General features: G+C 39.3%; 1 protein-coding gene across 1 annotated transcript; it reads right to left on the bottom strand.

Moving 5' to 3' along the window:
• Positions 1 to 396: 396 nt before the first annotated feature.
• Positions 397 to 16,871, bottom strand: cnn3a (calponin 3, acidic a). The gene is given in 8 exon segments (XM_018698812.2): positions 397 to 1,528; positions 1,738 to 1,815; positions 1,817 to 1,885; positions 2,740 to 2,856; positions 2,973 to 3,110; positions 3,367 to 3,433; positions 4,082 to 4,203; positions 16,620 to 16,871. Coding segments are annotated over 8 exon segments (990 nt in total). The 5' UTR covers positions 16,677 to 16,871; the 3' UTR covers positions 397 to 1,186.
• Between the last annotated feature and the right edge of the window lie 263 nt (positions 16,872 to 17,134).

The following is a 17,134-nucleotide window of genomic DNA, read 5'->3' as shown; positions in this document are numbered from 1 at the left end:
TGCTGCATTTTGCAGACCCTCTAGATAACCACTGATATTCAGGTATGCATGTTAAATATCACATTTTTTTCTATGATGTTAGCACTCCTAAATTATTATTAAAATACCTCTACCTGTGGGGAAATATGTTTAATGTACAGTCAATTGTAATTTATATTAATTGTTGGTTTGGCTCTGCACGTGGGATTTATATGATATCTCCTACCTTGTTTGAATTTAGCCAGGTGATGCGTTTGATTCCCTTGTCCTTTCTAGAAGTATCGGTGTTTCTGAGTGCTACTGACTCCCATCTCTTAGCTTCATTTTATCCACTCCACATTGTATGAAATATGATGTTCTTTTACACTAACACTTTGACATGTGATATGTTTGTAACAATAGTGTGCAGACAGGATCTCAGAATTGAAGAATTTAAGGTTTTATTTATAACATATGATTTTCTTTATGAACCATATAACAGTGGACTGTTTTGCAATGAGAGTCATCACAATAAATACAGTTTGGGAATACAAGGGGAATTTTATGAAAATATAGGTCATGTGATGGCATGTGGAAGTCTAGCTGTAAAATAGAGTCAGTTTGGGTTTGGTCATCTGCACTTATCTGACAGCCATCAGGATTTACATGTTCACCATTATCAGAAAATAAAAAAAGAAAACACTACCTAGTGATTAAATGTGGTTTAAAAAAAAAAAGGAACACCAGTATCACAAACTGAGGCTGGCTACAGACAGAACAACAAGGGGGCAGAAGGCACATACATCAGCCAATTGTTGAGGACTACACATGGGAATTCCTTTCATGTGGATCAGCAAAGTTTCAGTCCATGAATAAAAACATTGGAATGCAGCAGCTTCAACTGATGCTACGCCATCCATCAAAAAAGTAATCACTACTTCATTATTCCATCATTAAGACATCTTTTAAAAAGTGGGCATTAAAAAGAACACTCTTTAGTTTAAAAAAAACATGTTCATCACTGTATCTCATTATTCTATGCTACTACAGCTTCTTACAACCTTTGCTGCTCAGACAAAAGAGTCTAGGTGAAGAAGGAAAGCACTCAAGGCAACATTTCATTTTATGCTTCAAGAGAATAAAAAGACTAGTGAGGATAGCAAAAGACTTGCTCTGTTGTGTAGATAAAATACACTTGTTAATACTGCTCTGTAGGTGGAGGTCACCACTAATAGTCAATGCCCTGGTCGTTGTAATGGGAGCTGTAGTTGTCATGGTAACCTCCATGGTACTCATCGTCCTGGAACTCGGCCTGATAGTCACTGTCGCTGATCTCAGAACCGTTGGTGCCGGTGCCCTGGCTGCCATTAGTGTGGATGACCGGCTCTGTCGGGGGGGCGCAGTACTTGGGGTCATAGACCTGTCTGCCCAGGCCATACACACTCATGCCTCTCTGAGACGCCACCTTGTTGGTCCCCATCTGGAGGGAGATGGTGGAATTGTCCAGCGGCTGTTGCGCCACCTTCTGGTCAAAGATGTCTCTTCGGGTACCAGGGGCTGGCATGCCCGCCTGCAGGAGAGCAGGAAGCAAGAGAAACTTTACTACATGACAAAGGTGGTGTCATATAGATTGTCATTAGATGTGAAATCAACTTTATACTATATGTGGGTTAAACCAATATAAATACTGCATTAGTTGGTTAGTTTTAGTCTCTTCTAGGTATTTTTTTAAATATCAAAAATCAATAGAGCAACAGTAAAAGAGGAGTGGGTTTTAACCTGGCTAGCTCCTTTGTTGGTTCCCATCTGCAGGCTGATGGTGGTCTGGTCGTAGGGTTTGTCAGTTTGAGTCTTTGGGATCATACAGATGTCTTCTGGTTCCATAAGCAGTCATTCCAGCCTGACTTGCACACTTGTTAGTTCCCATCTGGGGACAAAAGACCAGCAATGTCTCATCAAATCCAATCACAAATCAGTCTGACTTGTTTAAAATAACCCCAAAATGAACCACTGACATTTTAGTTTTCAGTAGGTGCATTTTCCACCGCGGGAACTTTAACATAGCTGCATTTCCTCCTGCTCAGGAAGTGGTTCAGGAACTTTCAGGATAAGACTGGCAGCATTGCCCATTGCTGGCATTACAGCAGTGTTGCTATACACCCTGCCATTTTTAAAACACTTTTAACCACAAACACGTTTTGCTTGTAATTTGTGGCTGACAATAATCAGGATGGAGCACCCCAAGATAATTTATGACCAACAGACTGATAATGTCAGGCTTTGGTGTCTATTTTTGCAGAAGACAGTTTTACATACACATGCAAACATTGTGAAAGATGACGATTGCAGACTAATTTGGTTAATCCCATCCCATGTGCTCGAGGAACTTTTAACCCTGGGAAAGTTCCAGGACATTGGTTCTTCTGAAATTTGAATTTCCTGTAAGTCTTGGTGGAAAAGCACCTAGTGTAACGACTTTGGGGGAACTGTTTTTTAAAAGGGCAGTAATGTACCCCTGTTTCTGTCACTGAACATACTTGTATACAGAGCTCCTAAATTTAAAAGGATTACTAGCCTGGCTTTTAATGGTGAGTGGTGTTTCACTGCATGAGAAATAAAACTCTCCAGGGAATGTTGAATGTTGAATCTATTTATTTCTCTGGCACTAAAGTAGTTATATTTAAAGCAATAACCATAACAGCAGATTTTGGTAATATCAGCCTTAAGACACCAGCCCATGTGCTGGCCTTAAGAACCATTTAATCACCAGTGCATAGTTACCTGCAGTCCAATGACACACTGACCGGCCTTGATCTTCTCATCGTCAAAATGTCGAGCTTGTTTATCTGCATACTTCACCCCAATATCAATCTTTGTGTCCATACCTTTGGTCTTTGCCTGGCAAAAAGGACATGCTGGTCAACAGACTGATGTGACATTGGATTTATGACCTATAAGAATGGAAAATGTGTTCCTCAGTAGACAATGACCCACTGTACTGTGTGTTCACTCACCATGCTGGCCAGTGCGAGCAGTGTGGTCTGGACTTGAGTCATGTTCCCATTTTCAAATAGGTCATTGGCCTCAAAGATGTCATTGGGCTTTAGACCATAGGCCAGGATAGCTTTGATGAAATTCCCAAGGTTTTCCAGCTGCAGAGATCAACAACCAAAAAAAGAAAAAAAGGAAGCGATGGGGGCTGTGACGGGGACTCCAACAAAAGTATCAGGAAGCAATAACAGCGCAAATAAAGATGTTAGTGAAAAGCAGTGGAAGCTTCATGAATGAGCCCACTGCTGAATGTCTTCTTTATGATCTAGACTTCTGAGTTTCTATCTTTAAAGACCTTTTGTTATCAGCAGACGATGTGAAAGCCTTGCACTGTTTCCAGTTCAGAACAGGTCTTACCTTGTGCCAGTTCAACTGTGAAAGGTTGATCTTCTTTACTGAATCAGGTTGCAGCTTATTAATCAGTCTAAGAGAGAAGAGAAAATGTAACATGTATCAGCACGAAATCTGATCTATCGACAAGAAGGATACACTTTAGTACAAGTTGAGCATCCCACACACACCTCAGCAAAATCTAATCATAACACTACAGCCTACACTAAAACACTACAACACTACATTACATTACACACACTGAGACAGTGTATTCAGACCAGTTCACTTTTTTTTCGCATTTTGTTATGGTGCAGCCTCCTGCTAAAATATTTTTTCCCTCATCATTCTACATTCAATACCACATAATGACGAAGCAATAACATAATTTCAGACATTTTTACAAATTTCTTAAAAAGGAAAAACTGAAATATCACATTGGGATTTCCCCCGATTGCTCAAGACCAAGATCCCGATGGTCACTCTGGCTGAGCTCCAGAGATCTTGTGGGGTGATGGGAGAAACTTCCAGAAGAACAACCAATTCTAAGCATGGTGACTGGTTTCCTCCAGAATTTAGGCCAAACAGTTCAATCTTGGTTTTGATTAGACCAGTGAATATTGTTTCTCACAGTCTGAGAGTCCTCTGGGTGCTTTTTTGCAAACTCCAAGTAGGCATTCATGAAAAAAGTGAAGAGGTCTGAATACACTCTGAATGCACTGTCCATACACACTGAACTTACTCGCAGAGAATGACTCCATCCTTCAACCCTTTCTGGAAGTTCTCTCCAATAGACATTCCTGTTACTTCCTCGATCCAGAAGCGGAGCTCCTCCTCCTTTTGTGGATCATATTTCTGAGCAATCTGAAAGAAAAAAAATAGAAATATCTATAAATATCAATAAAAACTTTTAAAAAAGGTTCAAGCTGCACTAGGTGGCTTTGCAAATCAGCAGCTCGATATGCTAGTGCTAGCAAGTGAATTTTCAGTTTCTTCAACCCCCAGAAAATATTTAGTGTTACAACTAAAATATTGTCGTACTGTTGTTTCATTTTTTTAAAATCAGAAAATCAGCTGGTATATCAAGACTATTTCATATAAATTTTAGCTTATACTCATCTAATTTAGTGGTAGATGGTAGCAAGTCCAAATGACAACAAAAGAGAAACCACTTGATATAGAAATAGATGATAGAGAGATAATAGGAGCCACCTGGATCCACCCGGATCCACCCTGGTATTACACATACCAGAGACCAGAGACCCACAGCAGTAAACCTAAAAATGACTGACTGTCCCACACCCTGACTGATTCATATTGACCACGTCATGAACATCACAATAATGAAAGTAAGGCTAGCTGATTTCACAGCCTATCATAGCAGCTGTTTTTGAGACTAATGACGTCTGACATGAGACATCTATGCGCAATAGCAGAAAAGCCTGATTAATTCTCTGCTATGCATTGTGATTTAATAAAATCTCTTTTCAGACTAAAACTCTTATCAAATGCCTCCTGAAGAACTTGACTTACAGCAGTGTTTTATTTGGAAAATTCAGTGATGAGTGAGTCAATAACAAATGTAAAAGTAGCTGCTAGGTCTGGATACTTCAGTTATTATGAAGAACACGATCACGTGGAGGACACTCTGTGACGGCAGCAACAATGAGAATTTATGTTTAAGGGATCAATTAACAGTTTGCACTGAAAGGTAATAGGGCCACTCCTCTGTTACAGCCTACTGCAGTGTCAACTCCACCATCCAGTATTGCTTGGACTACACTGCTGGGCTTGTCTCATTATGAGTAATCCCACAAATTCATTAAAAAATCTGGGTAGTCGTGTCATTATTTAAATCTGCATTAATAAACTTTTTTGGCCAATTGGAGGCAACAGAAACAAGTCCAAGCCCAATTATTTCAATCATCACACCAAAACTACACAGACACACCAAAGACCAAAGAGTCAGGGAGGTAGTTGGATGCAGCTAGGAAGAGGCCATGCTCCAATGAACTACAATACTTTAACATCAGATGCTCATTGATCACAATGTCACTATGAAAATAGCACTGCACCATAGATCCAGCAGATCTGTTCCATACAGTCAAATATATAATTTTGTGGACTAACTGGCAATTCTAAGAAACTTAATAGCTTCAATAAAACAGAAAAAGCAGCTCACATAAAGCTCTACAAAGCTGAAGAACTTCTCTGGCGCTTTTGTCAACGTAAAACAATCCAGTAAATCTTACAGTACAGTAATACTCCACCCATTAGCTCTCTACACTGTGTAAACAGCCTTTTAGTGATGGTTGATGCTGCATAAACATCCCACAGACACTCAACTAATCCACAGCAGGACAAAGAGTCCGCTTCAGTTTATAGTCAAAGAAGAACCACAAGAGAGAAACCATCTGCTGTCCATCTTGGAATGGTCCACTCTGCTTTTCTGAGGACAGACCTGCACTTTTAAAACATTCTCTGAGTTTGTCTGACAGTACGCCTCTCTTGCACAATGTCACAGTGAAAAATATCAGAATGTAGTTTTGTCTAAAGTCTCATGCTCTGGTGTTGTTTAGTAGGATTCTTGTTGTGTGACTCACCATAACAGTGCCCAGCTACAGGCTAGACATGGATACTTGTTTCTTACAGGTGGCTGGTGTGACAGGGATTTATATTCCTGGAATTGTTGTAATGTATCTTTTAGAAAAGAGCCAAATTTCAAGCATATTTTTCAAAAATGTCCAGCAATTTCTCAGTATTTTCATTATCAGTCAATCAATAATTTAATCAATGCAATGTCTGAAATAATAACAATTACCCATCTCATGGTATCAGAACCCAAAGTGAGAGTATGTGGCAGCAAAATATTAGAATTTCTTTTCATTTTAAACCACCTGGTAATGTGAGGGATTTGTACCAGGAAAAACCTTCTTAGGAGTAGTAATGGGTCAAGGGGTGCAGAGTGAGAGACATCAGGCACAGATACTGTGTGAAAGGGACACATGCATGCAGATGTTCTATAACCAACGGGGAGTTAGTTATTGCAGTTTGGCCAGACCAGCGCAGTCTGACCCTGCAGCTACAGTGGCTGTGACACACAGCTCATGGAGGCAATTAGGGTACTTTAAAACCCATAGTGCCCAGTTGGTGGGCAATTTGAGTTAAAAATCACACTCCTTCGCTGAGTCATAACTAAGTCAATTCTGAACACAAATACATGACCACACATATTATAGATCAGCGTGCTTCCATTTCTGAAGATATTATCTCTGATGCCTGGATAAATATCCAAAAATGCTCTGAGAATGCAAAGGAAGATGTGTGCTTCAAAAACCTGCCTAAGAAAGAAAGAAGTTTTCCTCAGTAACAAAGTAGCCCAGTGATTGTTCTCTTAACATCCATGCGTAAACAAACAGGAATTGCAAGTAGCTTGTTTTGCATACTTTTAATGGTGCCAGTTTTCCAAAACGTACACACACTGAGGCTAAAAAAAGGTGGTTCTAGTCTTTGTCTGAGGGGAAATTCCAGTGTCAGACTTTGAAAACCCCTGGTTTACTGAATGAAGTATTCATTTTATAAGAGTTTTTATGATGCCAACTAAACACTGTTTACTTAAAGTTCACAGCAGGCAAGGTCTTTTTGTGTTGATGGTAACTACAAAACACAGAAACAAAGACGGAGACAGACACAAAATTAGAGAGAACGTTATTAAATATATTTCTAATAAAACAACAAACACTGACAAGTCCCATCTTAAATATAAAGATAACATAATGAGACAAAGAAGAGGCGAACTCGGCGAAATCTTTATGTTATAAAGATAACATAATGAGACAAAGAAGAGGCGAACTCGGGGGTTAAAAAGCCAAACAGATTTTACTGCAGGACATGTGGTTTCTAAATCAAAGCTGGGACAGTAAATAATAATAATTATCTTCATTAGGAGCATGCAGATTATTATCTCAGTTAATCATTTAGTCTTTTATAACATGTCAGAATTGTGTCAAATATCCATCCATCCATTATCTACACCACTTGTCATTAAGGGCTGCATAGGGTGTTGGATTTTTTGGATGAAAAATGGCTCAAACAGTTGATTAATCATCGATTTCACTTTACAATATGACTTACTGATTAACTGCCTGAGCTCTAATCAAAACCAAAGTCTGTGGTGGCTTTATGTTAAAGCATTACTGTGTTCTAGCACTCAGACAAATCATATCTAACTAAACCATCCCAAGCCATACAACATAAGCTTCAAGGACAAAATATTTGACAAATTTTCAAACTTATGTCCTTTTCATCACATGTCCTACTCCACTGAAGCCTGTCAGCAGTCACACCAGAACATTTGTGCCAGTTCACAGTTAAAAACTTGCTGTCATGCCATCAACAGACAAAGAACCAAATCTTCACATGCCCACTCCTCCTCCTAGTTCTTGTTAAAAGCCATATAGTATGTGGTTAGAGTTAAAGGTTAGATCTTCTGTGGTCATAGTATCAGGGTTGAAAGTTTGTGTCATTCAGGAATTAATGTGAGGCGTTTTGTGTCTGTGGAGTTTGACAATACAGAGGAACCCCACCGAGAGGCCAAAGAACTCGAAAGATTAGAAGGAAGGCATGTTTCTCTCTTCTCCTCTCCCAGCAGTTATTTTGGAGGAGCATTGCCAAGAACTCTCAGGAAAGAAAAAAAAAAGTAAGGCATTGGAAAAAGGGATCTAATTCTCTTGATGGAACCATTAAACTGAGCTTCTGAGGGAAAAATCTGGAAGGTTACATTTTGAGGCTGCTGGAAGTGAAAACCAGACAACCCCCCCCTCCCCATTTCATCTCTGTACCCAAAAGCATTTCCTGATGACAGCACAAAACTGCACACATTTGGAAAATAGGTTCAGTGAAGTCAGTGCTACTGCCCAACACACTTATGAGAATGGACAATCAGGGGTTATGTAGTTTCAGTCAGGAATTCAGCTACATATGATACAGCCAGGTCGATAGGAGAGTTAACTGAAACACTGGGTGTGATACCAAAATCACCCGACCACAGTGGTTAATCAGTATAAAGCTGATTGGCATTTGTCGCATCATGTACATGACCGAGTACTGAACCAAGGCTGAGCAAACAGGGAGGCTGCTATTCATTAATATATAACTACCTCTGAACACTCGACATGCGACGTACTGTGGAGAGAGGAGCCATTTCATTGACTGGGAGCAAAAGTAGAAAAGCAGAAGCAACAAGTAAACATGTCAGGAGAATAGATTTAGGGATGGAACTAATACACAGACTATAACTGCACTGACATGTAAACAGCAGATATATTTACCATTATATCATTTTAGCAGAATCAGTATTAAGCTATATATTATCGACTTATTAGCTGTCCTCCACTGGCAAGCCATAAGTTGGCTTTGTGGTTATCTAATTTGGAAACATATTAACAACTAAGCATGTGTTTTATAGCAGCTATCAGTACTATAAAATAATAGGGCCATTTTTAATTTACTGTCTTACTGACTGTTTCACAATTTAATGTAAAAATCGAGTTTGTCAACAGGCTACAGCCTACACTACTGACGTAAACGCTGACTGTTCTGCTCTGCAGCGGAATCACAGTGCTCTTTGGGGGGAAAAAAAATGCAATAACAATACTGGTAATGTAATAGCTCAAGCACTGATCTTTAGCTTTCTTACTTAGCAGCCATCATAAAACCAAACCTTGACCTCATTCGATCTTCAGTTAGTTACCGGCCCACTGATGTATCAGTCAGACTGTATTTAGGACTAAAGATACACAAAGACAGAGTTGTTGGGGGGACACTGGGGAGGCAAACAACACTGAGGTGATTTCTCCTGTTCTTAGAGCTGCTAGGAGGCAAAATTTTACTGGGTCGATAGATTGCTGGTTGTTGCATTTAGGCGGCTGTAGAGGAAAGGTCAGGACATCCCCCAAACATTAGGATTCATCCCTGTGAGGAGCAAGACTTCTAAATGGCAATTTCACAGGAGACCAGTTTTTGAAAAACAGACAAAACTGTCAATACCGGACAAGCAGACATTTTGACGTGATGGTACCACTACACTGAAGATGAGGGGGTGCCACCAAAATGATAAACATTCAACTTTTCCCCCAGTTGTGAAAGGAATAAATAAATAATCTCATGAACAGAGCCATAATAAAACATGAAACCTCGACTGATAAACATGGTCTCTCTCTGGATCTGAACAATAGCTCCAGTCAATGAAGGAATTTCTCCTGTGAGTCTACAATTGGAAGCCTCTGACTGACAGTACACACTGAGTAATCAAAGGGCAGCACTCAAAACAATACTGATCAACAGAACCCTGTTGTCAGCACATTACATGGGAACTGCCATGCTTTGCTGTGAAAACTGTACTTCCCATCACTGGGGAGTGGAAATTTAAACAAGAACGGACCTTAGGAGGTATGTTACACTCAAACAGAACGAAGTTAATAAGACAGTGTTAAAAGCAGACCATCATAAAGAGGGGGGGAGACATGATGTTAAATAAATATGGGACTAACAGGGGACATTTTAAGTCTCTCCAGAAAACATTTACCATGTTGCACTCAGTTGTTCACACGAAAAGTGCAGCAAACAGTTGTGTAACGAACAATTAAAAGTACTTAATCACGTTTCAAGAACTTTCAGTGACAATGGCTACCATTTCTTTTTTTAATTAGGGGCAAGGCTGAACAGTTCTTTCAAATGTGTCAAAAATATTTAACCAGTTTATAATTTTTTTATGTTTATTTACATAAATGCGAATTGTTTATGTTCTCTAAAGCAGCTTAAAATGTGTTTTTTTCCACAATATTCTTACATCCTTGAGTGCTTTAACTTCACACTTTGCTGCAATGATGAAGGGTACAACTGTGTCAATACACTGTGACAGCACTGTTGGTCTAAGGAGCAAGAGAATGCACAGCTGACCAGCAGTGATGTTGGCTGTAGTCAGCAGTACCAGACTGTGTTAAATTACTTTATATCCAAACAAGAACAAGAAAAGGCTAAACTAATTATGAGTTGATGACATTCAGACATTCAGTTTACTGGATGGAGTATAAGAGTAGCAGTCAGACAGACAGATCTGATTAAGCGCTGTCAGTCCATGTGGTCAATGGTTAAACTGTGTCTTCATATGAGGGTCCACATTTCTCAGACTAAAAGTAAATCTTTGACTTAAATGAAGGAGAAAAAGTGAAAGTTCTCTGATTTTACCACGACTGCATGAATATGAATCAAGATACACTCTGCAAGATAGGGTACTGTTAACTCATCATTTAGATCTGTTGGTAGCTGGTATCTGCTAACATATTTTTTTTTGCATTCCTCCGAGCTGCATACAAGAGTAATAATAATAAATACATAACATAGACCATAGATGATTCATCTATTGGGAGGTCTGTTTTTCACCTCCTACATTGTTGACCTTTTAATCTGTTTCAAACAGAGCTGTTTTACTTAACTTCTCTACCATCTCCTCACACACAAACACAATCAATCTGTTTCCTTGATACAACAGCCAGTTGCCCACCCACAGGCAAAGTGAACATACAAAAGGGGGGGTGAAAGCAAACAGATGCTTTGGGATTTTAGGGCTTTAAAGATGCTGAAGAATTCAGTTAGTACTGTGTGCTGTGCGCTGATCACACTAAATCTCATCACACCTTTAAAACAAGGTAGCACCCATCACATTAGGTCACAGGTTAGTGTAGTGTCTTGTTGAAGAGTTAAGGCATTGAGAAGAAGGAAAGTGTATTTTGCATATTGGCGATTGAAATTGACTGAAAATTATATCATAATTTTTACATCAAGTTTTGACAACACGTTACTGCATACTTCTCCTTCTGAGAAAAAACAAAACCTGGCAGAGCCTGAAGAGTTAGTCACTGAGTTCATGACCCTGATGAAAAGATGTGGGCCCAAGCAGACGAGCTGAGAGATTCATGGGAGAGACTTTTAGCAAACACTTCAGCCACAAGTCAAGTATGACCTCTTCACAGGAAACAGAAAAGATGAGGTGAGGTGACCTGAAATGCTTGGGTGGAATGTGCCATGGTTTCTGGTTTCACTTTTCTTTTGTGCATGGAGCAGGCAACTGGTTAGTTCACTTTATGACCTGGAAGTGGAAAATTTAGGTTTGTAAACAGCAAAACAAAGTTGGAGATATAAGATATAAGGAAGCAAGATTTGTCTCCAACTAGGGAGATGATGCTGTCTGTCTCCAGTGATGCCTAGAGGGCAAACTTCCAGAACATGGTGGCAGTGTTTCAGTGCTGTCAGCTTCAGTATTAAGTTGTATTAACTGTTACATTTATTGAATCAGTCAGTGTGGAGGCCAAGAGTACTATCCATTGTCACAGTTATGCTTCCTTCCATCCTTGTTTTGGGCCATACCACCCAGCCCTACTGTAGATTATACAAACTACCTATAGAAACAGTGTTTTTATTTTACCTCACCTCTCAAGCAAAAAGGTTAGGAGTGTGTGTGAGTGCACATTCAGATTTATTACATACTTTATTTAAGTGTTCATCACTTTAATACTAACAATTTAGCATGTTATTTTTTCCACAATCTACAACAGACTTAGACCTGGAATATACTGTATGTCTACTCTCCAGACTTGAAAAACACTAATGCCAGTTGAGCAGAGTGTGAAGTCAAATGCAGTGATGGCCCAACGAATGGGGTCCTCATCGAGGGGTTTGCGCTGAAGAATTTCAGGAATGTGATGTATGCGGCTCAGAGAAGGGCATGGACTACTGATCACACATTATGCAATGGAACACAGATGGGCCCCTGCCTGTCCTCCTCCTTTTGTTCTGTGCACTCTCTGACAGAGGAGGCTTTACTGCAATGGACTGAGCATACATAGCTGCAGTTGTGGAAGAAAACTAGAGTCATTACACTTCGACAGATTTAGAATACAGTTGAATCTGTAATGAAATAGAAAACAGGAATTTAAATCTCAAAGCAAATCTGCTGAATGTATCCAGCTCCAAGCTCTCTACGATACCTTCGATGAAAACATAGGTCAAGAGTAGAACCAATTACATAACTAGCCCACAAGCTTCACAATCTTTTTTGTTTTATACACATAAAACTCATTTAGTTCATTTTCACACATAAGTGTTAGCACCCACATTGATCAGAGCAGAGCAGAATTGCATCACAAAGTAGCAGACCATATCGAGCAGACGCCCTTTTCATGTAAAATGTCCAGTGTAATCGGTAACACCGGTGTTGTCACAAGTTTATCACCCAGTGGGGAAATTCCACACCATGGCATCCCTCACATGCAGCATTCCACTGTGGACATGGGCAAAAGACAAAATTCAACCAATGATGCTACTTTTCATCTAGTATGTGAAACAGACGGTAGGGGACAGCCCCAAACACACTGAGGCAAGTCCCCTGAACTGGGCTTTCAACAACAGCTCTGACTCAACCTAACACAACCTCATGTCCATAACCTCCAACACCCAAGTATGACAGTGCACTAAAACCACTGACAAGTCCATTGTCAACACTGTTTGAGCCTCAAGGTACAGTCTTGCCCATGGAAACCGCAGTCAAGAAAAAAAAAACTAAACACAAAGTCCATTTAGTTGTTAGACTGGAGCTTTAAATCACATCACATGAACTCCACCTGAAGATGTTTACTAGCCAAGAAACTGTAGTGTCTACATTTTATTTATTTATTTTTTCTCTGAGCACTTTTTCCAGAACAGCTAGTAACTGGACCTTGTGGTGGGATTGTTTTCTCAGTGGCTGTTATCCAATGCCAAGAGTAAGCTTTGAAACTCTTAAATGGACTCCCTGGCTGTCAGAAACAAGCCTTGATAAGCTCACAGTGCTTTGCATGCTACTATAAACCAAAATGAACAGCTATATTCAAATTCAACAGAACTGTTGAGGTGTACAGCTAGTGATATCCCTACTTTTCTGGCCCCTACTGTTGAATTGTATTTCTACTCCATTATACCTCTCTAAAACAATTTCAACAAAAACTGAACATTATAAAAGTTATAATGTTCAGTTTTTGTTGAAATTGTTAATGTAGGCTTTATTGTTGTATTAGTCTACATCAGTTTTAGAAAGGTGTACCAAACTCCTGACAAAGGTCTATATATAGCAATGTAAAATATGCATGTTGATAAAAACATGTATAAATAGATGTTTTTTACATGCTACTTTATCTGAATACTGAAGATCCTGATGAGTGAATTTCTGGCATATAGTGTGCAGGATGAACTTCACTGACTAATAAACCAGCACTTATATAAAAATAGGTGTATCAAACTGGTTGCTATCAAACAGATTTTGCTGTCAAACATTCATTGATTTGAAATCCCACTATGAGGAAATAGTGGTACAGAATTTGCAGAATTATTTCAACTCAACTAAAAAAATGGTGTCATCATATCATACCACATCATATACCTTTATACTCTGGACAGTGACATCTAACAATAGGTTTACGATCTACACTAAACAATGATAACATTGGTACCATCCTCTAATCTCTGTGTTCAGAGACCAAAGAGCCAATTCCTCAAAAAGGCAGTTCTACTCCTTAAAGTTCAGATGAGTCACTTCCTGTTGTGGGAATATTTTCCACAGTGACCTTACACATGCTTGAGATTTCAATGTTGTAAGTACAAACAGACAACTCTACTGTATTAATGTGCATAACTCTTCTGTTTCTGTCCCAGCCTGTATTTGTGGTTCTGGCTAAAGTGCCATAGGAGGTTTGATTGTCTGATGCAGCTTTAAAGGCAGAGATAAGCCATGAAAGGCCTTTTAGTTAGCTGGAAGAATATATATATATGGACTTTTTTTGGCAATTTTAAAACCTTAGCATTGTAGCAAACAAATCTGCATAGGATAGTGTTAAAAAGGTAACACCCTCAAATTCTAGTAGAACCTTCCCTCCCAGCATTTTAAAACAAGAATTGACACCTCGTGGTTGTACGCCTCCACCATCCAGTCCAGATGCAGTTAATCAAAGTGTGTATTCTTGAGTAATTATTTTCTGTGTTTTATACAGTCACAGTGACCTTCATCAGTTCATTCAAGTCCATGTGAATGTACCAAATTTGAAGGGATTCCTTCAGGGCTTTTTCTGAGATATCTCATACACAAAGCCAAAAAAATGTGTTTTGTGAGGTCACAGTGACCTTGAGCTTTGACCCCCAAAAATCTTATCAGTTCATCCTTGAGTTAAAGAAAATAATTTTACTAAATCTGAAGAAATTCCATCAAAGCGTTACTGAGACAGTAAATGGATTTAAATTAGTGGACCATCAAAATCAGATTTTTCATCATCTGTGTCTGTGTCTTTACCGGCTTTCTCTGTGTGTGTCATTCACTTGTCATTTGGGGTGTGTTCATGTCACCGAGAATCATCGAGTCATACTGAAACCTGATTTGACAACATTGTGAGTAGGGTCCAGCCCTATGAAATATAACTCAGAGCCTATATGTCATGACTTATTATGTCAGTTTCACTGAACTTCAGAACCCAAGCAAACAAATGCAAGCAATTTTTTTTTTTTTTTTACATACACACACAGTATGTGCATTGTTAGAGAAAAATCATCTGGATTATTATCATGTGCCAGTAAGTTCCCCTTTGAAGTCAACTTGCAGCAACTTGAAATTTGATTAAGTTTAATTCTTAGCATTACTATAAACATCATACATACTGTTATTGTTGTCACAATTACAAAGATTTATAACGTGGTCATGAAGCAGAGCTTTTTCAAGTCAGTCCTCACATTTTAAGTACATTACTCCCCTTCTCTTTAGCAATGAAAGCAGACATGCTGTTCATCATGATCGATTACCAAACTCAAGTAAGCTTTGAGTCTCCAAAATTTCACACTAGGAATCAGTTGCAATCCATGGCTGCTGAGGTGATGGAAAGTATTCAAAAATAATAGCGGCTACAGAGTGCTTTAAATGGTGTGCAGTGATACAAAGTATATGTGATTTATGATTAATTATTAACAATATGCAAAACCTGCATTATTACTATGCCCCTTTTCAGCTCTCTTCAAATTGACTTCATCCCTGCAAGGTATTGCATGTAATGAGCATGCACCAATTCAAATGTACAATGATGGACTCTGGGCAGAAGAGAGAATTGATGTGAACTTGATGGAGAGGCTGTGCCTGCGCAGTGCGCGCTACTGATGATGTCATCTTTCAGACATTCAGCTCCAACAGTCTGCATCTGCCTGCGATAACCGTGATGGACACCTTTCATTTGTTTTATTTAACTCACAAAACCGACTCGTTATGCTGTGAAGCCTCCTGTTGCCCTGCTGCATAACTACCTGGAGTTATTATTCTAATAGAGAGCGCCTGTTAATCACACTACTGCTACGTGGCAATCTGATTGAAACACAGTGCTGCATACCCAAACACAGACAACAGAGTGAGTGAATCAATAGATATAGCATATCCATACTCTCGGAGCCAGCCACACAGCACCAGCTGGGGTAAGGATCCTCCCGACACAAACAATGAATTCGATTTGTATACTTATCAAATTCTATATTATTTCATATGCAAACGACATTACACTGCGCATCTCATAAAATAACTTCACTTAAAAGCCTCAAAGTGCATTTTAAAAGTGCTCTTGTGATCCAGTCCATAAACAAAGAGGGACGGAAGCAAAGTTGGTTTCCCATCATTGAGTGGGGGAGAAGTGGTGCAAGCTTGGAGTATCCACTTAAAAAAAAAAGTACTTCGCCTGTCCTTTGTGCAAGATTTGGACAATCTCTGTCAAAGTTTAGGAGCTGGACTTTAGTTTGTTATCTCTATCCGGTTCTCCAGGTAGGCCTGAACACTGTGTTAACAATCTCTGCTTTTAAACGCAGTTCACATTTCTGTCTTCTGCCTTTGATGATGCAAAGTTAAAGTTAGAAGTTTAAGGAGTTTTAATTTTATCCATTGTATTCATTCTCTATTTTATGTAACACCGAGGCGGAAAGAGGTAAGTTTAGGCAGTCGTTGCTAGAAAAAAAAGGGGGACATTAAACTGCCACTTTGTTGAATACCCCAGTGTTCGCCGTGTTGCTTTGCTTGATGGGAGCAAGAACGAGAGGAAACGGGCTGTGTGTTTATGAAAACAAAACTGATACACATGCGTCAGCTGCGCCTTTGACAGCTTTTTAAAGCGTTTGAAAGTTGTTTCCCCTTTGGAACAAAAAGGTAAAGTCAGGACTGTAACACTTACTTTGCTTCTCACTTCTGCAGATAATCCATAGGCTGGCCCCTTATTAAAATGAGTCATTTTCTCGGTTTCGCGCGTAAACCCCAAATTAATATCCTCAGCTACAGTGTAGCACAGAGTCTGGTGTAGAAAACTCCTATCAAACAGCAGCTACTTCGGCACAGAAAACCCAGACCAGGGAGAGAGTAATCCGTGAGGGTTCACAGTGAGGAGTAGCAGAGATTTTACTCTCTGTAGGACAGGCTCAGTTGGCAAAAAAAAAAAAAAGAAAATATCGTCAAATGATTGACGTAGCCACAGCCAATCAGAGCAGCCGATTTGTATCGAGTTACGCCCTCTCCTGATACTCTTTTTTTTAAATAAGGGTGGGTCCTACTACAGTTTTCGAACTTGAAAACTAATAGAAAGAGTTGAAGTGACACCATGATTGATAGAGTATTTTTTTTTATGACAACATGAACTGGCTTCATAAACTGCCGGCATGAATGAAACTGCTGAAGCATTTATTCCAGTGACAC

Source organism: Lates calcarifer, linkage group LG24, assembly GCF_001640805.2.
Source record: "Lates calcarifer isolate ASB-BC8 linkage group LG24, TLL_Latcal_v3, whole genome shotgun sequence".
NCBI classification, from domain to species: Eukaryota; Metazoa; Chordata; class Actinopteri; family Centropomidae; genus Lates; species Lates calcarifer.
This window is presented reverse-complemented; position numbering and strand designations above follow the sequence as displayed.